General features: G+C 44.9%; 2 protein-coding genes across 6 annotated transcripts; one reads left to right on the forward strand and one right to left on the reverse strand.

The window, feature by feature from the left end:
- Nucleotides 1-433: 433 nt before the first annotated feature.
- ccdc57 (coiled-coil domain containing 57) lies at nucleotides 434-18,977 on the reverse strand. 4 transcript variants are annotated; one of them, XM_037463011.2, is made up of 20 exons: nucleotides 18,839-18,976; nucleotides 18,691-18,744; nucleotides 18,455-18,612; nucleotides 16,017-16,139; nucleotides 15,209-15,331; nucleotides 14,530-14,638; nucleotides 13,015-13,101; nucleotides 12,708-12,856; nucleotides 12,526-12,600; nucleotides 12,048-12,248; nucleotides 11,807-11,965; nucleotides 11,462-11,624; nucleotides 10,892-10,975; nucleotides 7,936-8,218; nucleotides 5,209-5,309; nucleotides 4,773-4,968; nucleotides 4,056-4,150; nucleotides 2,752-2,889; nucleotides 2,443-2,587; nucleotides 434-1,209 (listed from the first exon to the last, which is right to left on the reverse strand). In XM_037463011.2, the coding sequence occupies exons 3-20, from the start codon at nucleotides 18,592-18,594 to the stop codon at nucleotides 1,025-1,027; spliced, it is 2,556 nt and encodes an 851-aa protein (XP_037318908.2). In that variant the 5' UTR covers nucleotides 18,595-18,612; nucleotides 18,691-18,744; nucleotides 18,839-18,976; the 3' UTR covers nucleotides 434-1,024. The 4 variants fall into 4 exon arrangements, with proteins under 4 accessions (XP_037318908.2, XP_037318911.2, XP_037318907.2 ...); XM_037463014.2 differs by lacking the exon at nucleotides 18,691-18,744 and having other exon boundaries at nucleotides 8,050-8,218; nucleotides 18,839-18,977; XM_037463010.2 differs by lacking the exon at nucleotides 18,691-18,744 and having other exon boundaries at nucleotides 18,839-18,977.
- Nucleotides 18,978-19,102: 125 nt separating this feature from the next.
- Nucleotides 19,103-24,724, forward strand: slc16a3b (solute carrier family 16 member 3b). Of its 2 annotated transcripts, none has more exons than XM_037463015.2 (6): nucleotides 19,103-19,232; nucleotides 21,362-21,626; nucleotides 21,742-21,885; nucleotides 22,065-22,657; nucleotides 22,766-22,946; nucleotides 23,713-24,724. In XM_037463015.2, the coding sequence occupies exons 2-6, from the start codon at nucleotides 21,404-21,406 to the stop codon at nucleotides 23,997-23,999; spliced, it is 1,428 nt and encodes a 475-aa protein (XP_037318912.1). In that variant the 5' UTR covers nucleotides 19,103-19,232; nucleotides 21,362-21,403; the 3' UTR covers nucleotides 24,000-24,724. The 2 variants fall into 2 exon arrangements, with proteins under 2 accessions (XP_037318912.1, XP_037318914.1); XM_037463017.2 differs by lacking the exon at nucleotides 19,103-19,232 and adding an exon at nucleotides 19,255-19,632.
- The last annotated feature ends 67 nt before the right edge of the window (nucleotides 24,725-24,791 follow it).

The following is a 24,791-nucleotide window of genomic DNA, read 5'->3' on the forward strand; positions in this document are numbered from 1 at the left end:
AGGACAACGTGAAGTATTACAAACCCACCGACTTAGTTTAAAGCGATCAACGTTTTCACAATTCAGATCCGGAGAACAATGATTGTTCCTCCCACACTTGTACAGGTGGTTGCCGTACTATTTTTGATCTTATTTGACTTAGTCATATATCACACCAATCATCAAGACACATTCCTCTATGTGTAACATATGTGGCAAAAAATGGCTTCTGATTGTGATTCTGATCAACCCTTTCATTGTGTAATATCATGTATTTGTGTTGTGAGCTGCTACTGTTATTATATTGTCACATACAAAAAATTAGATTATATAATTGATAATATGAAATAGATAGTATTGGTGTTGTCTATTGTCACATCCGTCAGAAAATCCAGAAATCCCCCGCACCCCCAAGGCAGCTGGGATATGAACCTTAAGCAGTCAGTTAGTCATCTCAAAGGCTCTTATCCTTTATAGAGACTGACAAACAACCATGCACATCCACACAGAGCAAGGCTTCGGACTGGGGGAGGAAGGTTCATGTTTAAACATCCTAATTTAACACCGAACGTGAACTTGAAGACCGGTACGGGCACACGTGGATACACACACCAAAGCATTCTGGATGACATGCACATAGGCCAATCACAAAACGTGGTGGTGGACTTCTGTCCAATAGCAGCAGAGGGGAGGGTTTATCGGGATAGGGTGATTAAGAGGCGGGAGAGGGGCTATGACGTAGACAGGACAGCTCGTCTGACTGGTCGGGGGTTACTGGCGTTCATCCTATCCAGCATGATGTGTTTAGGCTGCTTCTTTCGCCACTGACCTACTGTGGCAACAGTGAGAAGCTTTCACAAAAGTTGGTGACCAAGTGATCAATGCTGAGACAGACAGGAAGTAACCAAAAAAACACCTAAGCTTTATAGAAATGTCCATACTCATGCTATCCGGATATCCATCCTAGTGACATAATCAGGATTATGTTCACAGGCTGAGTAGGACTTCTTATGACCAGACACTGACAGAGTGTCTTGTGTCCATGTCAGTCTTTAAAGTTGTAGTTTCTGATCGTGCAGGTCCTGCCAGTGGGTCCAGGTCTGCTGGTCTTGATGGTGTTTGATGGGGTTTTAGAAGGGCACTTCCTCGGCTGGCCATGGATGGGAGCACAGCTACCGAACACCGTCATCTGACCTCCAGCATCACCAAAGTCAGCCAGCTCACGCTCACCTTTAGGTGCACACAAGAGTCACACAATTTGTCACTATGATGGCCGTTACAGGTGACACATTTTAGTTTCCTGGGGTACGTTTAAATCGGTGGGTGTCCAAGTGGGGAATTGTGTCCTAAAAGAATGTGGAATACATCGGTAATAATGGAAGCAGAATGATTAACTGAATGTTGAAGATGCAGGATCCAAGCTATCATCATGTTCCTTGTTAGCACTGAGGCACGGGCTCTGATTTACATGCAGATGAGGACACAGTAGTGGATTTATGATTCCTTACCATCTCTATACAGGGGTATTTACAGACATATATCTAGGTACAGATCTATACAGATCTACGCTGACGCTTTTATCCAAAGCGACTTAATCCATGGTTTACATTTTGCCTGGAGGGGTTGGGTGTCTTGCTCAGGGACACATCGACATGGCACATGGAGCAGCCAGGATTTGAACCGCCAACCTTGCAGTTCCCAGCACTCCACGCTACTCCATGCGCCACCACCGCCCCTAGGTAGATCTGTATCTGGGTAGATACTAGGTAGATCTAGGTCTATACAGGGCTAAATTCTGAACTATATACAGATATAGATCTAATGAGAGAGTTAAATATAGAGCTTCATAAATATATAAATACATATCTGGATATAGAGCTAGCTGTAGATACAGGTTGACCACTTCTAAACTTCCCGTTGGTATGTGTCCTTGCTCACAATGATACGAGAGGAACTTGATCTAACCTTTACCCATCAGCTGTTTAATATCTGCAACAAATGGTTTGACCCGGTGAGGACAGTTATCAGTGTACTGAAACCTTATGCAAGGTTTGTCTGGTTTCACAATTACTTGATGGCTTGAAGCTGATGGCTGGGTGCGTGTGCCTGATCTGGTTGAGAAATTGTTCCCTGAACAGTTGACAGAGATTACAAACACAAATTAGGCAACAATCCTCCCTCCATCTATCCATCGCTGATCCAACTCTGCAACCATGTTCACTGGGCCGAGTGCTTCAAGTGCAGCAAATTCTGCCATGCTGAAATAAAACAAACCTTCATTCGGCTGGACCTGCAGAATGTGTAATTAGGACACAACATTTTAAAAAACAGGTTTGATAGTATGGATTAGTTTGGGATGATAAGATTAAGGGCACAAACCAAAAGTCATCCATCAATCCCTTCAAATGCAGGCAAGCAGTGATCTCACTTTCCTTGTACAGGAAGACATCCTGGTGTGGTTACCTTCTGAGACAATGGATGGACTGAGTCCACCGTCCAGAATCTCCCACAGCTCTTTTAAGGAGCGCAGCGACCCTTCTGATGATAAGCGGCACGCGGACAGCTCCATGTCCACCGGGCCCTGGGACTGGGTGAGCCCCTCTTTGTCCTGGGAGGAGAGTGATGTTTTACTTACAGGGTGGGACAAATGTCTCAAAACAAGAAATACCTTTTTTGGATTTTGTACACCTTTGCTTAAAATGTTATTTTTATACATACACAATATGAACAGACAGAGTATCTCAATGAAAGATGAAAAGCTGAACACGGTGCCTGTAATGAATGCAATATTGACTCAGGCCTGGTTCTGTGGTCCCGGCACCAGGGGTTGGCAGGCCCTTCTGTGGCGGGACCGGGGCGGTTGGTTCCAGGCAAAGGGCCAGGTCTCTGCATCAGTGCGTACTGCAGCTCCTGAAGGCACAAACACATTAGTGTCCCCACAGCGCTCTCTGGAGGTACAATCAGGAGCCCTGTCCCTCCCAAGTCTTTCAGGTTGACTCAGGTTTGAACTAGAGGCCTTAACACGTTTTCTAAATGTTGTCCAGAGTAGTAGTTCTTGGAGATTATCCAAGGGGAAGATCATGGAGTCCAGTCAAGTACTGTCTGGGTACCTTCTGATAGTTTATTTTATTGTTCAAACAATAAAGGGAACATTCAGGAACACCGGTGTCTTCGCGTTCTGTTTTAAACCAAAAACCGCCTTTTGTTTTTTTCCTCTAAAACGAAAATTCAAGCAGCTAAACCGGATGTATGTAGATTTTCAGTGTAAGAATCAAGGCAATGGAACGTTTGTGTGGTAGAAATCTGTCTGCGATGCAAGCATATACCAGGGTAACATTAGGAGAAAAGTTCATTCATGAATATTGTAGCGATCGGAGCGGCGGATCGAGTTAGGCGGCGCTGGTAGGCGCATTGCATGATGGGACAATCTTTAGATGCATTTCTGTTATGTTAATGTTCTAGTGTTTAAGATTATGTGTGTTTTCTAGGTTCTGTTATGTTGTGCTCAAATGTTAGTTTAATGTTCTAATTAAATGTTTAATGTTTTGTTACAGTTTAATGTGTAGGAGTGTGGGCACCATGACCTAACTTAGTATGGCTGTGGGTGAAGTTCTTTGTTCAACGCCATAATAAAGTGTCTATTCCCTGGGGTCTCGCGGTGTATGAAACACAGGAAGGGCATCAAAAGTTATACCAGTCTCCTGTCTCATTCATCTGGCCAAGCTCGCCACAATATAAATAAATAAACCTGGTCCGATGGGATGTGTGTGAGCAACAGTAGTTGACTGCATGCAAATATATGTATCCATCATCCACAGTGATACTCATTTAAATAAAGGTGGTATAGTTTAGTCAAAGTGGTGTGTGGTTGCAGATTGACATTTATTTTACAGTATTGAGCTGTTGCTTCAGTGAACAGAGCAGAGACAGTTTAAACATCTCTACCACTAGGTGGCAGTATACGTGTATTTAAACCATGACTTTCAATGACACATAGACGTGTTCATGAATGAAACCTCTTCCTGTGAATCTGAGAGGTTAGCATTTATGGCCCGCTGTGTGAGCTACCTTAATACCTGTGTGGTGAGCTGGTACTGCAGTCGCTCCACAGCAAACAGCCGGCCCTGCTGTTCTCTGGGTTTCTCTGTTGAAGAGTCCCTCTCTGGCTCCACTGGTGATGTCACACAACACATTAACACACACATTAACTAACGGTGGCTCTATACTCTATACCAATGGCTAAACATTTCATTTAGAATATTTATAAATGTGTCTTATTATATTTTAATGGTATCCTGCTGTTTGATGAAAATGACAAATGCAACAGATCCCCACTAGACATCTGGCACACATCTGGCAGCAGCATGCTGTGTGGCAGCAGTATTTGCTGTCCACTAGCTGAGTGGAGACATATCATTCAGCCATGGATAAGAAATATCAGAATAAAGAAGCGCAGGTCATGTGAGTAACCGTCAGCATAACTCAGACCAACGTCACTAACATGCGTCTCAGTCTATCACAACATAGCTGCTTCTCCTGACCTCTCCTCTATCCTTAACCCCCTGACGTCCCCCCGTCGGCCATATCGTCTGCCGGTCAGATCATCTCCTCCAACCCTTCCTATGATTTTATTGAACCTGAAATGAGTTTGACAACCCTGCTCCAGGGTGCCGCTACACAAAGGCAATGTTGTATAATGAAGCTCTATGACACAATAAATACAGTCAGGCGTTGGATAGAAATAGGAATATAAACATGCCAAACAAGGGGCGTGTGTGTGTATTTTGTTGTACCCTGCATTCCAGCAGTGGTGATCTGGGCTCGGAGGCGGTTCCCCATCTCTATCAGCTGCTGTTTCTCTCTGCTCAGACGGGCAATAAAGGAAGCTGCCTGCTTCAGCCTGGAACGTAGGAGAGGAGGGTCGCTTTCTAACAAAGCACCAGACATGAGCCCTGAGGCCTGCTGCCGTCGCATACACCGGGTTCCTCTCTGTCAGGGAGATGAGATGGATGAAAGGAAGTGGGTTGTTGAAGTAGTTTACACAATCTCTTCCCATGATCTCACTAACTGACACGTTTAAGGACTATCCTTTCTGCTGGCACAAGGTACAGTACAGAGATGCAGGAAAAGGGAATGGTGCTGCCACAGACAGGTTTCACTCCACACCACTGGTTCAAGCAGCTGCCTGGACAGAACCTCAACAAGGAAACTGATTTTCTCCCAGGTTACCTGTTGCATGACATTGGCCAGAGCCGCCTCTGTGTGCTCCGTGCTGAACTCCTGCTTTGCCAAAGTAGAGGCGTGGCCACTTTTCACCAAGCTCCGACCACCTGACGATGACATACCGCATGCAAGAGGACATGACGAGAGAAAACAACGTCACCTTCTCATAAATACATGTAACAGCTTAGAGTATGAGGTAATACAAGCTCACACTTCGTTACTACATGACTTTTATATTGCTAAAGGGTGGTAATCTTCTGTGGCAAACAATGTTCATGCATGTGTTAAGCATTAAGATTAAAACGATTCAATGGTAGGGGAAGCACTGCCGTGTGTGTATGCGTGTTAATATCCCAGCCAAATGGTATTTTAAAATAATGTGCATACAGAGTTCAGTACCATATTGGAATGTTTCACAATAAAAGCCTTGTTAGGGCAGTTAGGTAACCAGCCAACCAGAATTGCAGCAGGTCTCTTACTGATACAGGAAATATTGCAACAGCCACCACTGGCGCATGAACTGGCTTCTAATGCATCCTGTAAATGTGGGAAGGAGGTCAATATATTTGACAATCTACAGTGTGTATACACAATGTGGGACTAGTATATATTTTTACAAGTGTAATTGAAACTCAATTTTTTTATTATCAGAATGTTTTGAGTAACAGTTTTTTTCCTTAACAATTCAGTCTCCAAAAGGACCATGGTTTAGATATGGGGGGGGTCCAAATGAATACCCTTCCCAATCATTTTGTTTAAAGCGGTATTGGGCTTGTGTGGGCAGCTGCCGGCCATCTTTCTCTCCAACATGTGCTCACTGAGCAACAAACTGGACGAACAGAGACTTTTCTACATCCTCTGTTTTGTCCCTCACGGAGACCTGGCTCTGTGGATCGATTCCGCACACTGAGCTCCAGCTGGCGGGCTTCAAGCTGCTCAGAGTGAACCGTGACATGGAGTTCTCCGGCAAGACGAAGGGTGGAGGAATCTGCTTCTACTCCAACATCAGCTCGTGCAACAACGTAACAGTGATCCAACAACAATTCTCCTGATCTGGAATCCTTCATCATTAACTGTTAACCCTTTTACTCCCGCCATGAGTTTGCCATCATTCATCCTAGTCGGTGTTTACATGACGCCGCCGGGTAACTTGCAAGAGACCGATCCATTGACATTGACATTCATAAAAGGAGAACGTATATATTTTACAAAATTTCTGCTGTATATTGGGGGGACAGATTTGTATTTTCTCAATATTGGGGGGACACGACCCAAGCGTCGTTACGCCTATGACGTAGATTACCTGAGGGGACTGCTTCCAGAGCACACTGACCATAACAGCTCCGTCTCTGTCTTCTTTGCTGACAGTGTATGCATGTTAGTTAGCCCTGATGGACAGGCCGCACTTAGCATGGTAGCTCTTGTCATGGATGTGTAAATAAGTGAATTATAAAATGTAGTGATAAAGAGCTTGTGAGGGTTTGGAAGACTAGATAAGAGATATGGCAAGCCACCTGAATACTAACCTCGACAAGACTCAGCTTGTTTTCCTTGCAGGGAAAGACTCTCCCACCAACGACCTGAGCGTTACCTTGACAACTCCGTCCTAACCCCACCCTGACTGCTAGGAGCCACGTTGCTGTGGATACATGCTGCACAACATCAGGAAAACACATCTCCTCACTCAGAAGGCGGCGCACGTTCTGGTTCCGGCTCTGGTCTCACGCCTTGACTATTGTAACTCCCTCTTAGCAGGTCGACCTGCGATTGCCATCTGACCACCATGCCTTTCCCTTCACTGGTTACCAGTCCTCTCCCTTCACTGGCTACCAGTCCTTTCCCTTCACTGGCTACCAGTCCTCTTTCTTCACTAGTTACCAGTCCTCTCCCTCCACTGATTACCAGTCCTTTCCCTTCACTGGTTACCAGTCAGAACATGGTTAAACACTCTGCTTGTTACTCCCACGCAGAGAGCTAAAGACTAATCAACATATTGACTGTTTGATGTCCTGGCTCCTAAATGGTGGAATGAGCTCCCCAAGGACATCAGGACAGCAGAAAGCTATAGCAGCAGCCTAAAACACACCTCTACAGAGTAAGCATGGACTAGTTATCACTTTATTAGCACTTAGGGTGGCCCTTACTTACCTACTTGATTCTTGTTGTTCAAGTTATGCTCCCTCTTGATTAAAAAGCGCTTATTGTAAGTTGCTTGGGATAAAAGCGAAAAGGGATAAAAAGCTTATGACCAAGGGGATGATAACCGTATCAGGGCTGACACATTGTCATTGGTGCATCCCCAGTGTTCACATCATGGATTGATAAGAGCACATGCAGACATTTCTATTGGCTCCTGCATGTCAGCAATAGCGAGGAAGATTCACTAGGTACTCTGTTGGCGAGGACAACCTGCTGGAGATGGATCTGTGGTTCATCGATCCCCACAAGAAATCATATAGAGCTACAACTAACTTGCTCATTGAGAGATGGCTCTATAGACACATCTATGTTGATAAGCCATGGAAAAGTACATTTTGCATAATATGTCTCCTTTTAGATAGTCAAGAACTGCGTTGTACAAGATTCATTTAGATGTCGATTTGTTGACTGACTATGCTTTTGATGTAAGTTCTGGGCCGAAGACAATCTTTATGAAACTGGCCCCAGGAGCTGGACAATAAAAAGGTCAGAGTAGCTGGCTAATGTACACTCAGCAATGAATGCCTTCCACACCTCCTTGGCTAACGTTGGAGAAGATTTTAGTGGATTGGTCCTGTGGTCCTGTGGCTCTCTGAGGGACAGCTGTAGAAGGGATGGCGATGCCAGCAGGGGCTCCTGAATTCTGACCTGGCTGAGGAGAGGACACCTGTGGCTTTGCCTGATGATGGGGTTGGAGATGGATGAGACCCTCCATGTCCTTCCTCATCTGAGTAACTACGCCCCGCAGGACGCTGTTCTGCTGCTGTAGACCAAGAATCTCCTTTAATAGCCGAGAATCTGCCTTTTGTGTGAGACCCTGTGGGAAGAGAAACACAATCACCCAATCAAGTGAATAACATGTTCTACATGTGATAAAAGAAGAAATGCACATTGGAGTTGTTACATGATCTCTTTGCCTCAGTCCTCCAATGCTTCTCTCAAACAGTCCAGTCCAGTACAATGTCCAGCGTCAAATCCCCACTCGATCTTACGTCGTCTCAGAGACACAAACCTATGCCACAAGACTTCAACCCGCTAAACAGTCCGAGCATCGTTTGGAGACATATTATGTAAATTACACTTTAATAGTACTAATACTTGTAACTGCACATGTGGCTCTCTGGAATGTCTACCAACCCCCAAACACTGGAGATAAACAACTGGCAGACTGTTATATGATTCCTGTAGTGAATTAAGACTAATGCATAGAGGCATAAGAACCAAATTGATTAATTTGATATGAAGACATGTCCCGGCAAGAATTGTAAAAGGCTGTGGTTTCAGGACTGTTTCTCAACCTGGGACAATATAACGCTGGACTCACAATAAGATTTGTCTGGTTAGGGAGAGAAGAGGGGGGGGGCTAAAACAGCTAAAAAAGGGACAGGCGCTAAAACGGAACATTTCAACGAAAAGAAAAACATGTCATGAGTCTTAAAGGAGACATACCAGCTCATTTTAAGACAGGTCTTCTGGGATCACAAACCCACTTGACAGTTCCAATTGTAATTTCTTTAAATAATTATTCAACAGATGATTCATGTGTGGCGCTGTAGAGCACAGTTGCAGGTATTTGACTTAAGTGGTGTTGGTGTAATTTGAGAAGGTTTATATGGACAGGAACGTGATACATGTTTCCTCGCACAAAGGCTGGTATGTTGTCCCTGAGCCAGACTCAAAGGCCAGCATAATTCCCAGGATGCTGGAGGAAAAGGCCAAAGCCCTAAAAACAGGACAGCCCTCAGGGCTCTCTTTGGGATAGCAAATACCCCCATGTGATACGTGGCAGAAGGAGAGGTTAGCCTTGAAAAGGTCAGACATCCACCCAGCAGTACTATCTTTTGACACAGGAGAAACCTCAAGCGCAGATATTCTTTAAAGTAACTACCCAGATGGGTTATGGTGGTTCAGCTGGACCAAAGCTGGTTTTGGTGGATTTGAAACATGCCCATGGATTTATCTTTAGTAGACTTGACTACTGTTAGGCTGTTTTTACATGTCAGGAAGCTACAGCTGATACAGAACGCTGCAGCTCGAGTACTCACCAGGACCAGGAAAGTGGATCAAATCACTCGAGTTCTCAGGTCTTTACACTGGCTTCCTGTTAAACAAGAATTTACTTCAAAATCCCGCTGCTAGTTTATGAAAGCACTGAATGGTTTAGGGCCAAAGAACATTTCTGATCTGCTCATACCTAATGAACCACCACAAACCCTCAGGTCGTCTGGGACTGATCTACTTTCCCTGAGTCCCTCAACTCCGTTAAATCCAGATTAAAGACTTTTCTGTTCGCTGCTGCCTTTAATTCATCATTTGTGCAATTTGGAATTACTTGAATACTATACTGCAAACTGTATTCTATTTCTATTTGGTTTTCAACAAAGTCTTTCTTATCTTCAAATGACTGTTTTTCTTTCATGTTTCAAGTAATGTCTTTAACTGTTTGTAAATGTCCTTGCTTTATGTTTGGTTCTTTTGATTGGTTTTATGTGAAGCACTTTGCCTTGCTTATTGCTCCTAGAAGACATTCAGTGGAGGCAGAAGGATGTGAGGTGTGATGCTCAGTCCACCTCCAGAATAGAGAAAGGGGACGTTGTTTTTTTTAGCATGTCCTGTGCACTTGTTCATATGAAAATGTGTGCAGGGAACAGCTGGTGGTATTTCAGTGAAAGAGATCATTGCTGGGAACACCAAACTGGTCATTCAGCTTCAGCCTGAGCAGTCCTAGCAGCTGGAGTATCTCATCTTACCTATGCAACAGACCACACAGTGGGAGCAGGCTATATGAGGATTTGCATATCATATCTTGTTGTTCATGTGGAGGCACATAGAAAAGGTTGTCACCAAAACCAGTGATCCTCTGTAGGAGGTCAAAAATAGATTGTCTGAATCTCACGGACCCTGCTCAACGAACGGCAGCACAGCCAATGCTCAAATGGCTTTTCAGTCAAGAATTATGCATCCACATACTTCATGGACCATGTAGATAATGAGACTGCCATTCCACAAGCATGGTTCCATGTGGTCATTTGACACCGCAATTGTCGATGTTAAGTGGCCTGTACTCCATCTCTCTTCTTGCATTCACTCAAAGACGACCCAGCTCTCCGCTCACCCACAGTCCCCTAAACTTGAATGAACATACAGGAAGCAATTGCCACACAAACACCACACTGCAACTGTTCAAAGCTGTTCATTTGTTAAAGATGATGAATACAATGTAGAGGCGACATAATGGATGGATTTGAGAATCACACCTCTGTCTTTGGGGTATATGGCCCCATGTGTCTCTTCAGGAGAAAGGGATGATGGATCTACACCATAAACTGGAGACTCGCTGCTTGTTTGAGTGACTGAAATCCGTGCAATACATGCTCAGAGTTTGTGTGTGTGAGAAAACATGAGGACAGTTGACCTCACCTTCTAATCTATGTAAAGAGGTAGCGGCTGGATGAACAGTCTGCCCAGCCTGAGGTGGACGTCTTCTCACCTGTGCTGCCTGGTCTCTCTCTGTTTCTAGTAACACAGTCAAGTCCTGCAGCTCCTGTTTTCTCTCCTTCAGTTCGGCTCTAGCCTGCAAGAGAACAACATTAAACTTCAATGTCCTTATCATAAGCCACTACATCATCAAACTACCTTTCCTGGATCCATTTCCATCCCAACTAGTTGCATTCTATAAATGAAGTGCACTCCAAGTCTGCTCTTTGCTCACTCAGACAGATCTCATTTTCTGTATTTGTTTATTCACTGGATCCCCATTAGCTGACGAGTTAGCAGACGCTAACGGACGTCCTATGTTCATGCATTCGAGGAGGATTGTGCAGCCAGCAGAAGACATGATAACTGTGACAGCTCAAAAAACTCCCCTAAAAGTCCCCTAACACAGTTGTGTTCTGTAAGCTGGCAGTGTGGTTTATGTGGGATCTTTTATGTGCTTAAATGGATATTGTATGAGCGATATATGTTGATCCTGGTAAATCACACGAGTTTCTTAATAATTGCCACGGTCGCATAGTTTGAGGTTTGAGTTTGAGGGCGAAGTCATGTATGAGCGACTGGCCTGGTCTCTAGCCTGGGTCAAGTCTTGAATCAGCTGCTCATTGGAGAGGTAATGTTGGGCCTTCATGTCCTCACAGCGGGTCTGCCACTCCACCTCCAGCTGGACTTGCATCTGCTCTAAGGCCATCTCTCTCTTTAAACCATCACTCAGCTGCTGCTTGTACCTGGTAACACACACAAACACACACACACTCACACACACATTCTAAGAATCATAGTCTCGGCTGCATAATTCATATCTTCAATCTTCGTTCCTCACCAAAGGTCAAATGCCCTCCTGATACTAACTGAAAGTGGCCATAGCTGCCTCCTCCTCTGCAGTGCTTACAGAATACTGTCTTCTCACCTCTGCATCTCCTCCCTGCTCCTCTCACTCTCAGTCTTCAGTTGGGTTTCTCTCTCGTGCAGGGAGAGGATCTCTGTATCCTTGACAACCATCTCTTTGGAGACCTGACGGATGTACTTGTCCCAGCCAGTCTGGGTTGCTTCCAACTCTTTGCCAAGCCTTTGGAAAGCACACACAATATGCACCAGGTTGTAAGTGCCATAGTGACGGTCTGCTTTTTTCCACCCAAGTGTCTTTTCACCTGTGGATTGTCTGGCCTGTTTGTTGCATCGCCTCCTGTTGCTCCTTCTGTATGCGGTCCAGCTGCGCAACCAGAACCTCTGCTTCCCTCTGCAATTTAACCATGTGTTTGTCAGCCTCGTGCAGCCGCTGTGTGTGTGTCTGCCGCTCAGCCTCCAGCTGAGCCTGGCACTCCTTCTGGGCCTGGACCGCCTCCTCACATCTGTTCACAGACCATACAGTTAAACATCTGGAAACATGGGAGGGCTACCATCACAGAACCCTGTACCTCCATGAATGCTGCGTTGGCAGCAACAGAGATGCTGAATGAATAGTCTTTGCAACTAGACCAGTTATTGTTCATCACCAGACGGACTCCTCTGTCACGTCCACAGAGTAAACTCAGCAGCACTCTCATGGTCGGACACCAGCCACAGTCTCACAGGTGGTGTCTGGATCTCATCCTCCACAGCTCTGAGGACTTGTGATTAGTGACTCACTTTTTCACGTGATCTTCCCGCTCTTTCTTCAATTTGTTCTCCATCCACATCAGCTCGTCCTCAAGATCCTTTATTCTGAGACGAAAGATAGTCAGAAAATCTCACACACACACACACACACACACACACACACACACACACACACACACACACACAAACACACACAGAGTGCAGGAACATACTTGCTATCCTTGACAGCAGTGAGGTCTTCCATCTGGTGGCATTTGTGGTGCAGCTGGCTTTGTATCTGCTGACACAACGCTTCAGAAACTTTGAGAGCCTCTTTGGACTGATGCTGAGCCTGAAGGTGAGCTTGTGTCTCAGAGAGCAGCTTCACACAGACAAGGACACAAACACCAACCAATTATGATGACAACAGCCATGGGAAGATGTATTCGGCTGTCACACCTCTAAAAAGGTATTGGAATTCTGCCCAACTTACACACAAATTTACACAAATGGACTTCACCAGAATAAAACTCCCCTCACCTTGAGTTCACAGGACTGCACTACAGCGTGCATGGAATCCATCTTCAAGTCAAAGTGGTGTTTACAGGTACAAGCTGCCGTTGTCTCCTGTTGGCCAGACGGGAGGTGTTGTTACGCAATGTGTAAGAAATGTCAGGCCATTCATCAAGTATGACGGTGAAAAGTATCACACATAATTGACAGCAGTTTTTGTTCATTCTATATACCTTGTCAAAGAAACCTTTTCAAACTTTTACATTTAGACTTCCAGCTGATGCTGTATTCAATTATTTTCCAAAATCACACCAGAAGTGGACGTGAAGTAAAAGCAGCAACTGGGAGTGCCCTTCTTAGTAAGAGTAAGAGTTCATTACAGTTAAACAAGTATACACAATGAGTAATTTGCCCTTTCCAGTATTCTTGAGCTCCCCTCTTCATTCTGGAGACAACGATGAATATTTTACAATGTCTTTTAATGAGCACACAATAAACAGTGGTCAGGTTGGAGTTTGAGTTTTCATCATAGCAATATGGACTATATTTAGGAGGGAGAAGAGTCACAATTTGAACAGAAAACAGAGGAAGAGCTCAAAAGGAAAAATTATAGAAGACTATTTAAGAAGAGAATAGAAGAGCACTTAAATTGTACTTATAATGGCACTTTTCTATAACATGTTTTGAAACTGCTTATTTGATGAAAATTGTACTTTCTTGTTACTTGTTCTTCTGAGTTTGTATCTCTATGTGGAAATGCACTTATTGTACGTCGCTTTGGATAAAAGCGTCAGCTAAATGACATGTAATGTAATGTCATGTAAAGAATACACTGTTCTGGCTGTGTTCTTTGCTTAAGGACTCAAACAACCGGAGGACTCAGCAACAGATGGGTTTTATTCTTCATGCGTGGTCGAGGGCAGGCCGGTTCAGTACACAATAACAGAAAGGCAAGAGTACAAAAAGGGGCCACTAATCAGACATCGTCACAGTAAAGCAGGAAACAGTGAAACTTGAGGTAAATACACAAAGGTTAAGATCATCAGGACATCAGTAGTTGTTATTAGGAAGTAAGGAGAGGAACAGTAGCTCTGACTTTATCAACTGACCTGCTCTACACTTTTAAACAGGAAACACTAGTGGACAAGACTCTCTCCTTGCATCACCTGGCAGGCCGAAATGTGGCATCTCACACACACACACACACACACACACACACACACACACACACACACACACACACACACACACACACACACACACACACACACACACACACACACACAGCCATGACAGAGACAGCCCGCCTCTTTCTGGGTCATGGTAAAGGTCTGAATGTGTGGCTGCTCTACCAGTCATGTCAGTCACAAGCATGACGTATAAAGTTACTGTTTGGCCTGGCTACGCAGGCCGATTTCAAACATACACACTCATGTTGATTGTCCACACGAGCAAAGGCAGTGATATTCTGATTCTACATAACCATGTTATATATAGACACCTGACGTTCAGAGGGATGAAAGTGTGTGTGTGTGTCCTCACCTGTCTCTGCAGGGTCAGCTCTCCCTCCACCTCTTGTATTCTGCACTGCAAATCCAATTTCATCCTTTCATACTCCTCTGTTTGCGTTTGAAAATTCCCAGCCATAGAGCTACATTGCAGTAAACACACACACACATGACACACAAATATGTCTAAAGGTCAAAACAAACAAATAGTATTTCATTATTAGAAATGTAGAAATCAATGTGAGGATGTGACGGGATACGTGCTGAGGAACGATCATGGTGGTTTTAGAGGTCTGCAAATTAGCAAAAGGATTATCCCCGAGCACTAAAAGAAAAATCAAGTGAGTGGAATAACACCTCGGGTGCAACACAGATGTTGGGTGATCCTCAAACTGTCCTCTCAACCTCTAATAATGGTAAAATACGGTTGCCTGTTGAAGGCAATAAGTTCAGTCACACATAATTCCTTCAAATCAGACATCTGTCACTACCTGCTAATTGCGCTAACAAGCTAACATTAAACAGGTGCTACTTTTTAGGTCATTCAACATTGAACTAAAGTCATTTGTAAAAGTGCTGTGAGAGTAGAGCTGGAGGCTGCTTTTATACGTTGTAATGTTACATTGTCTGATTTATGTTGGAAACAAGACAACTTTGCAAAGAGACCCTCTGGTGTCCGTGTCATGATGCTGTGTTCATCCCCTCGGACTCACCGCTGCAGCTCGTCCAGCTGCTGACGGCTGTCAGCGAGCTGCTGCTGCGTCTCCTCAGCGTCTCTGTCTCTCTGCTTCTCCAGCTCAAGGACGAGGACACGGAGACGCCTCAGCTCCCGCTGCCTGCACAGGACAGCAGGACGTTCTTATCAGTCCACGCACAGTATACAATACTAAATATAATGCATAGAGCTGCATGAAACACTGATCTGCTGGAATCAACCAACAGACAATTATTACCTTGTTAATGATAATGACAATAATAACTATGATAATGACGGGAACAGCTTGTCTCCCTCACCAATCAAGTAGTTTACATCCATGTGTGTCCAGATGCCTTTGTTCTACCAGACATTTGTGTCCAATTGTCAAAGTAAAATAAAACATTTGCATAAAGCAAGCCAATCCATGTTTCCATGTTGATAAGAATGAGAGTAGAATGAGAACAAATGGAATGTCTGCAACATGTTGGAAGCAGACACTTCTGCATCCTGACTCCCATACTTCCTTTCACTCCCATATGAGATACCAAGAGGCCACCTGTCTGTTGGACTCCTTCCAATGGATGTCTTTGTTTCTCGCTCTGCTATCCTACTATGCTATATCTGTTATATTGGTCAATACAACTTTCCTAGTTCTCTCTCATGCCGACTGCCTGCACTCTGAACCTTCTCTTTAAAGAATAAAGTTCAGAGATATGTTTTCATCTCAAAATTTTATGGACTACTACACTAACTCTACATTAAACTAACCGTTTTCCACTACACCTCACGTGGTCTTGGATTGGAGAGAGGGAGATGGAGAGTACCTGTCGCTATCCACACTCAGAGCTCTGGCCACCAGGACATCAGATCTTTCCAGCTCTCGGTCTCGTTCGTCCAGGATGGCAAGGTTGAACTGGAAGTCTTCCCTCAGCTTCTGGTAACGTTCTCTGATGAAGCAATACAAAATAATTCATAAGCCATCAGTGCAGTCAAAATGAAAGACAAGTCACTTTGAGTACTAAAGCACTAACATCCAGTAACAGAAGCGCTGATGTGGACTCTGAATCCTTAACAAGTTCACTTTAGTAAGACCGGCTTCAGTAGAGAGGAGGCCCTGCCAGCAGCCTGGAAAGGATCAGACAGAATCTATATACATATATATATATATATATATATATATATATATATATATATATATATATATATATATATATATATAAATAAAAATGTTTGGTGCTAATGGTGCTGGGCAACGATTACATTTTTAATGGTGATTAATTGCATGATTTATTTGCGATTTTTCGCAAAATTCTAAAAATCAATTCTAAAGTAGTTTTTGGACACTTTTGTTCATGCAATAAAATGTAATTCTGTTACAGCTAAAGCAGTTAAAAAATGAAATGAAAAATAAAATGAATTAAATCAAATCAAAATATAAAACCAAAGATATTGCCTGGCCATTACGTTTACCTAGTTTGTTACATTATAACAGACACCTTCGGAGCAACAGCAAGTTAACTTTCCAAATGTAACATCTGTTTTCTTTTCCTTTTCTGGAAACACTTAGATTTTTTTAAAATAATTTTCCAAACATTTCCCTCCACTTCCAAATGAAGGACTATACTGTGTAGGTTTCCTAAAGAAAAGAATTTTAATCTGTCTCCCTGCCGACTGACTGTGGCAGCGCATACGAAACAACATGAACTCGACACCCAAAATTGGATTTCTGTCCATGCATGATGCAGTGTCCACTTAGACTAGAGATGAGTCCCACAATGGGACATTATCTTCAATCAGTTCTATAATATTCATCAAGGTTCTGAAATCTATATCTATATTTAACAAGCTATACTGGTGGTTTTCACTTCACATCTGTGGTCTCCTGAACCCCCCCCCCCTGTAATCCGTTGTGTTATGCAATTAGTTGGCCAGCAGAAGGTATAAATATGTATCCCCAGTTTATTGATTGGGAGTAGAGCAAGTAGGAGCTGCAGTTTAGTGGGACACAGGCCCTATGTGTGAAGGAGAAAGCATGTCAGCTATTTCAGCCACTAGTCCAAAAAAGATAGGAGAAGAGTTTTTTCCATGACGTACACATGGGGGGGAGGGGGGGGGGGGGGGGGGGGGGGCTCTAGTGAGGGTCTAGTGAGGCTCCTGGCTTGAAGGTGCAGCTGTGGTGTTTTAGTTTGGGTTTGTTCATACTGGGAGATATCATTCTCCGATGTTCCTGCCTCCACCTCAACACAATGGAGGGGGATAGAATTCAGTTTGTGGTGCTTACGGAATGGAAGATGGCATTTCAACATTTCAATAGCATGCGATAGCAACGAGTCTGTTCCAACACAATGCCCTGGTTACTCTTGATAATCTACAGACCTCCATTGTTTTGGGCTGGAGGCCGATATTACGACAGACATTTCAAAACCTGTGTTAATAAGCTATCTGCATTTATAGATAGCACCATGAGGAAACACATTCTTTCGCCAAGAAGGCTTTTATTTACTGCACAGTGGAGAAAGAAGTCAGCAGCAAGGCTGCAGACTTATCTCTGACCAGAATGAGTTCTAGCCATGATAAAATACATGGTTGAAAGACACTTGTCATTTCCATGCAACGACTTGATTACTCAACTTTTCCTACTCATGCAGGTGGAGCAATTATATTTCTATTTTATAGATGTTAATAACTAAACTTTAGTTTGTGTCAGTTTGACACAAGAGACAAAACAATCTGTCCACCCTGAAACATCGCAGAGTCTCTCCCTCCAAGGACTCAAACGCCAGTATCAGTGTTTCCCCTACCATTATTTGGGGGGGCACTTTTTACATTTACAGTTTTAACAGGCATGACCAAAGAGAACGGATGGCTGAAGATGTTTTTGACATCAAACTGATGGGTTGATCATATGCCTTGTTATAAATATTTTCTAAATGTTATCAAGCAAAAATGGGCTTATGAAAGTACACAGAATAGATTATGGTTTTGTATTGCTGGTCCAAAAAATATTTTGCAATTTCTTTTTTACAATTCGAATAACAAAGAATGAATTATTAACAGCAAAATAATTAACAGATCTGAAGTGAAAAAGTGAAGTTAAGTGAAAGTGAAAAAGTAGTTTTGTTGCAACGTGACAATGTGTACTGGTCCTGTGAAAGCCACAGACCAGGGTACATGTGAAAATCCTATTTTTAGTAATACTTCCAGCTAAAAGCTGAGGTTCGGTCATTGTTATTCTGATGTGAGGTGGATGTAGAGCAGGTACCTGAGGAACAAGCACTCCTCCTGAGCCTGACTGAGGGAGCTCTCCAGCTGACGATCCCTTGAAGCCAGGAGCTCCTTCCACTCTCTCTCTTTAATGGCCAGCTGGGCCTCCAGTTCTCCCAGTCCACTGTCCATGTGCATGGTGAAACTGGGATAACCCTATCAGACACAAAATAGGCCATCAAGCATTGTACTACTTCATGTCATCAGTATACACCTCTAACCACAGTGACGCACCACTTCCTGTCATCAGTTTGCACTTCTACTCTGACCATAATGACGTACCGCTTCCTGTCAACAGAAACGTTAAGTTTACCCATACTGACGAAACGTTACCAGAAAGTGACCTCAGTTTATACAGTAACTGTACCCGACGGTGACGTACCGGCCTCGCTTACATGTCGTTGCTCGTGCTTTCTGAGATGTAACGCTAACGTTGGTTAAGTTAAATACGGTTGTGCTTCAAGCGTTAGCTTAGAACAGCCGAATATCTTCGGCTTCGTGAGGCAATAGACGGCTATCTGCAGCCGTAGCACAGGTTGGATTCAGTCTTCATACTCTTTGACACGTAACGCTAGCTAACATTGTTAGCCCAACAGTGCTCGTTACAGTGAGATGAACACGTTGTCAATGGCAACTGTACGTCTGTAGAAATGTTCCCCAGCTACAGCGATTTACGCAAGGGTTCCTGCGCGCACCCGTATGATAAATCCGGCAAGGGGCGCGCCCCCGCGGTTATGTAGTCGCGTGTGTGAAGGAGGAAGACAGCATCACAGCAGGTAGGCTACTGCATGAGGACTTGTCTTTTATATGAATGTTGGGTGTTTGTGTTGGTCTGTGTTGAGCCTGCTAGAACCTGTTGGAATGTGTTTCTATGTACGCAGGTCCCTGAGTAACAGGTAGGCAGAGCTGCTGCTGATTAAACACTCACATGTATATTTAGGTATTAAATGGCAGCATAATAAATGTGTGGAAGGTTCTTAGCCTCTGGACAGTGTATGTTATGGAAGCATGCGGACATGGAGGAGTAGGCAGCGGGTGTATTCCTTGGTGGACGGGACAGGTCGGTGGACTGTTCTGTGACTTCGAGAAAAAACCGATGGGCTACGAAACACCAAATGAGACCTGAAACAAAGACCAGGAAAACCACCGATGGCTGGATGTGACTGACGTTTCCAGGTAGATGGGTGATTGCATCCTTCTCCAGTGAGCTGCATGAGGAGCCCGGCTGCCTACGTGCGCCCGGCTGCATAGCGGAGCCGGTGACGTCACGATCACTTCTCGGGTCGACCTATGAGTTATTGTCATGTGCAGGACGTCATGGAGTACATCGTTCAGTACCCTGATCACTCAACTGGCCCCTACCTATAAGCAGGTGAAGCAAGTTTATTTCTTCGATCAGAGGATCGGTGGTTTGGTCCCCAGCTAGTGTCCGTGTTGATGTGTCCTCTCACTACCCTCACCCCAAACAGCTCTACGCGCGGCTCTCTGTCTGGCAGCTCCCCCCGGAGATAACGAGTGTCTCCTTGGATGCTGTGACCTGTCCGTCGGGGGCCCTCAAATAGAGAAGACCAGTGGTCATGTTGAGCTGATTATTTATTGATCAAAAAGGTCATGCAATTAAAGCTCCAGTAGACAACTTCACAGATCAGAACATTATAACCAACAAAATGATTGAGTGGAATTTTGTTGGAGAAATATGTCTGGCAATGGATGGTGTTGTCAGACACAGGTCAGATTGTTACCTTTGTGTCTCTAAGTCTATGACTATCACACAATGCTGGATCACTACCAAGTGCCTTTCATCTGCATATCTGTGTGTGTTTGCAGGGTGGAATGGAAGCGTCTTATTTTAGTACGTGGGTGCCCTGACAGAATGCTGTGTGGCTCACACTGGGGTCATGACGTGGGGGGCACTGTGGGAAGGGGATTCGAGGTAGCTCACAGAAGCTAAATCATGACAGAAAAAAATGGAGTGTAGGTAAATTGGTTATTTCTCTGCCAAACAAGTCATTTAAGTGGGATGAACCAAGTAAAAAGATGATCTGATAAGATACGATGTTTGCTGTTGGAGGTGATTCATGTTGTGATATTGAAAAAGGACATTATGGTGCCATGCTGATGCATCCCTTAAGGTCATCTGAAGGACAGAGACAACAAATGAAAAATGAACCAGGCCACTGAAAGCTGCCATGTTTGTTTCCCTGGATGATCACTCCATCACAGGGGCGTGCTGTTTGTTTCAACATGGGGGCCCCAAGCTATGGGGCAGGAGGGGGGGCGGAGCTCAGAAACTGGCTGCAGGTCTAAAACCCAGCTTTACAGAATAACAGAACAAAGGTCAAGCAGGTAGGAATGTCTGGAGCACAGTATTGACAAACTAACAAAGAAAATAGTGGCGTGTGTGTGTGTTCATTGAGGGGTCATGTGACCGGTGGGGGATGGGGAGTAGAATCGGGGTGTGCATGCGGTCAAAGAACTGAATACAGTAAATGTGTGGAGGGAACACCCGCTTATTGAACTTAGTCAGTATAAGTTAAATGTTCCAGCCAGCGGACACCCCCAGTGTGAGTAACACTTTTGGCACATGAATATGATGTGTGTGTGTGTGTGTGTGTGTGTGTGGGGATGAGCTGTTGACATGCTGTCATCTTCACTGCTCACGCAGGCCTTTGAGTGTACTCAATGTTTAAATGGTTGTCTGCTGTTTGTTGATCTCCATGTTTCATTCAGCCTTTGATTTGTGGATTGTGTAACATCAGCAGCTGAAAGCATTGCTCTGCACTGATAAGCAAACAACCACACACACACATTGGCACATTGTTTAAAAATATAGGAAACGTGGCTACAGTCTGAAGTCACATGACTGATGGCACAACTTAAAGGATACTCTGCCTTCCTACCACAGGGTTCATAGCCACTGGCCTTGACATAGCATCCAGAGAGCATCATGGGAGGAGCAGTGGTGGACGATGGACCTCCCGGGGTGAAGGCACCGGACGGCGGCTGGGGTTGGGCGGTGTTGGCTGGCGGCTTCGTCATCACCGGCTTCTCCTACGCTTTCCCCAAGGCCGTCAGTGTCTTCTTCAAAGAGCTGATTCGAGAATTCGACGTCGGCTACAGTGACACGGCCTGGATCTCGTCCATACTGCTGGCCATGCTGTATGGAACAGGTAGAAGTGTGTGTGTGTGTGTGTGTGTGTGTGTGTGTGTGTGCGTGTGTGCGTGTGTGCGTGCGTGCGTGCGTGCGTGCGCGCGCGCGCGCTTACTGTGGCTGTGGTTCTGCAGGCCCTCTGTGCAGTGTGTTGGTGAACCGGTTCGGCTGTCGACCGGTGATGATGGTTGGAGGGCTCTTTGCCTCGCTGGGAATGATCCTGGCCTCCTTTGCCACCAGTATCATTCACATCTACCTGTGCACTGGAGTCATCACAGGTACAGATCAGAGGTCCCTAAATACCTTTGCATGCTACACCTTAGTCTCCATCAACTCCTACTACTACATTTCTAAATGCTTTTGAATTTTTGCCACTCAGAAGTTTTCCATCCATAGTCTCACAGCGTATGTCGAACTCCTCTTTGATTCAACGTGTTAATACCGTGTGTCTTCTTAGGTCTGGGTCTAGCGTTGAACTTCCAACCGTCCCTCATAATGTTGAATCGCTACTTCAGTGAGAGACGTCCTCTGGCCAATGGCTTGGCAGCGGCGGGCAGCCCTGTGGCTCTGTGCTGCCTCTCCCCACTGGGACAGATTCTCCAGTACAAGTATGGCTGGAGGGGCGGGTTCCTCATCCTGGGAGGGATACTGCTCAACTGCTGTGCCTGTGGGGCCCTCATGAGGCCCCTGCTGCCCCCAAAGAAGCTGGAGGAAAGCGCTGTCGTGGCTGCCGAGGTGAAGAAGCCCAAGAAGAAGCTGTTGGACTTCAGCGTGTTCAAGGACAGGGGTTTCCTCATCTATACCCTAGCAGCGTCTATCATGGTGCTGGGCTTGTTCGTGCCCCCTGTGTTTGTGGTCAGCTACGCTAAAGGCCTGGGCTACGAGGACACAAAGTCCGCCTTGCTGCTCACCATCTTGGGATTTGTTGACATGTTTGCTCGGCCTGCGTCAGGACTCATTGCAGGCTTGAAGTGGGTCCGGCCCAGGACAGTCTACCTGTTCAGCTTCGCTATGCTCTTTAACGGGATCACTGACCTTGTAGGATCACAGGTAATAGGCAGCACACGCAGGGACACAAGGACATTCTAAAAGCAGGTTATTGTGTGTGTGTGTCCTCTGTAAAACATGCTCAGGAATCCTATGTTCTTCCCCCTGCAGGCGAAGGACTATAACGGTCTGGTGGTCTTCTGCATCTTCTTTGGAATGTCCTACGGCATGGTTGGGGCGCTGCAGTTCGAGGTCCTCATGACCATTGTAGGGACGGAGAAGTTCTCCAGCGCCATTGGCCTGGTTCTGCTGATGGAAGCGTTTGCCGTACTGCTGGGACCTCCTGGAGCAGGTCAGAGCATGAAGGGATTGTGTGTGTGAGACTTCATTCCATGTGTTGATACAAACCACGTTATCGGAACAAACTGAAGGACTGTTCTGTGATGAAACCATCACGTCCCAAGGCCAGTGTTGACAGAGTTGACTTCACTGTGTGTGTGTGTGTGGGGGGGGTTGTAAGTCACTCGGGTGCTCTCTGCTCCGCTGCTGCGAGCAACATATTCGTGTCAGTGTGGAACAGCCGTGCATGGAAATATAACAAAAATATAAATGATAATGGTAGGTGAAACACTATTAGCCCTTGCCACTTTAATTTACACTTTAAATTAATGTCCCACAGCATCCACATCCACAAAAAATTTACTTATGTTATGATTTAGTTTTTTTGAATTTCCAAAAATCTAAATGAAGAACTATCCCATAATGATGAGGTTTGACCTGAATGGGAGATGATTCCAAGTAGCACATCTTTAAACTTCTACTGAAGGTGCTGAGTTAGCAAGCAATGAACAAACTGAATCAATCTGCTCTGTAGAGGGAGGAGACCACTTCTCCAGAATCCAGATGTTTGTCTTTAGGCAGCCCCCTCCTCTTTGCGTGCCAGTGACTAAACCATGGACTGAAGCGACCATCTTTAACAATATCAATGGACACAAATGTCCACTAAACACCGGTTATTGTTGTTGTTGCTATATTCTCCTTGACGTATCTGGTTTTCTTTGTGAGTCCAGCTTGTTTGGAACCAGTACTCACACTGATGTGCTCATACTCCCCAACAGGTCGCCTCCTGGACACCACCCATCAGTACATGCACGTCTTCTTGTTGGCCGGCTGCGAGGTCACACTGTCAGCCATCGTCATCGCCCTGGGTAACTTCCTCTGCCTCAGTAGGAGAAAGGAGCATCCAGAGGCTAAGATGGAGATGGCGGTCACTGCTACAGAGGAGGAGGGCCTGAACTGTGTGGTGGAGGGTGAGGAAGATGAGGAAGGTGAAGAGGAGCCAAGGGGAAAACAGATGGGAGAAAACAGTGCTCAGAAGGCCGGGGACGAACGCATCGTTATGTAGAATAACACGAGTGATCAATGAGCACCAAAAGGTCACAAAGCGTACTGGAGGCGCGGGGGGGGGGGTCTTTGGCATATATATATATATAAAGCCTACACACTCACATGTGTGTGGATAGATGTACATTATATTTATAATATATGAACTCACCTGTATTGCTTCATGTGACGTAAATATATACAGATACATGATTTCTCTAAATAAGAAATGAATGGAACAGGCTTTGTACTTCCACATTCAAGTATATTTATTCTGCTTTATTTATTGTATAGATGTTCTCATTTCTTTTAATAGGTCTTTCTGTACGTCTACCTAGCGTCCAGCTCCCCCCCCCTCCCTGACCCTTTAGCACACTGCCTCCACCAGGACGGACAGTGAGATACTGTACTGCGCTGTAAAATAAGAATTAAATGACAACTCACACTGAAAAAGTGGTTTTGACAATTGTGTTTGTAGTGTCCAGGGTCCGACCAACCCTGCCTTGCTCACTTGTAATGTGACGCTCCACCACTAGGTGTCGTTGTGGGATACTTGAACCAACTTGACATTCTGCACTGGTGTTGTGTACTCAGCTGATGAATGTATGTCAAGTTGAGCGCACCCCAAAGGTCTTACTGCAGTTACACTGCGACCTGCTGTGTTGTACTGGTGTGCTAAATGTCTTGTTCTAATGTTTCGGGTTCGAGTTCAAACAGCCTAAATAAACTTTTTGTGCACAAATGTCAGCAATCCAGTTCTATTCAGCGACAGAATCACATCCTCTCTCCACTTCATTCACAGGAACAAGTTAGA

The sequence above is a fragment of the Pungitius pungitius genome, chromosome 21 (genome assembly GCF_949316345.1).
Source record: "Pungitius pungitius chromosome 21, fPunPun2.1, whole genome shotgun sequence".
Taxonomy (NCBI): domain Eukaryota; kingdom Metazoa; phylum Chordata; class Actinopteri; order Perciformes; family Gasterosteidae; genus Pungitius; species Pungitius pungitius.

Coding starts and splice junctions, on each gene's coding strand:
- slc16a3b (XM_037463015.2), top strand. CDS start 21,404: ATGGGAGGAGCAGTGGTGGACGATGGACCTCCCGGGGTGAAGGCACCG. Junction 22,658..22,765: donor CTGACCTTGTAGGATCACAG/GTAATAGGCAGC, acceptor TTCCCCCTGCAG/GCGAAGGACTATAACGGTCT. Junction 22,947..23,712: donor GCTGGGACCTCCTGGAGCAG/GTCAGAGCATGA, acceptor ACTCCCCAACAG/GTCGCCTCCTGGACACCACC.
- ccdc57 (XM_037463010.2), bottom strand. CDS start 18,594: ATGCACATGGACAGTGGACTGGGAGAACTGGAGGCCCAGCTGGCCATT. Junction 12,857..13,014: donor TGCAGTCCTGTGAACTCAAG/GTGAGGGGAGTT, acceptor GTCTGTGTGAAG/CTGCTCTCTGAGACACAAGC. Junction 5,310..7,935: donor CTCCAACGTTAGCCAAGGAG/GTGTGGAAGGCA, acceptor TGTCATCGTCAG/GTGGTCGGAGCTTGGTGAAA.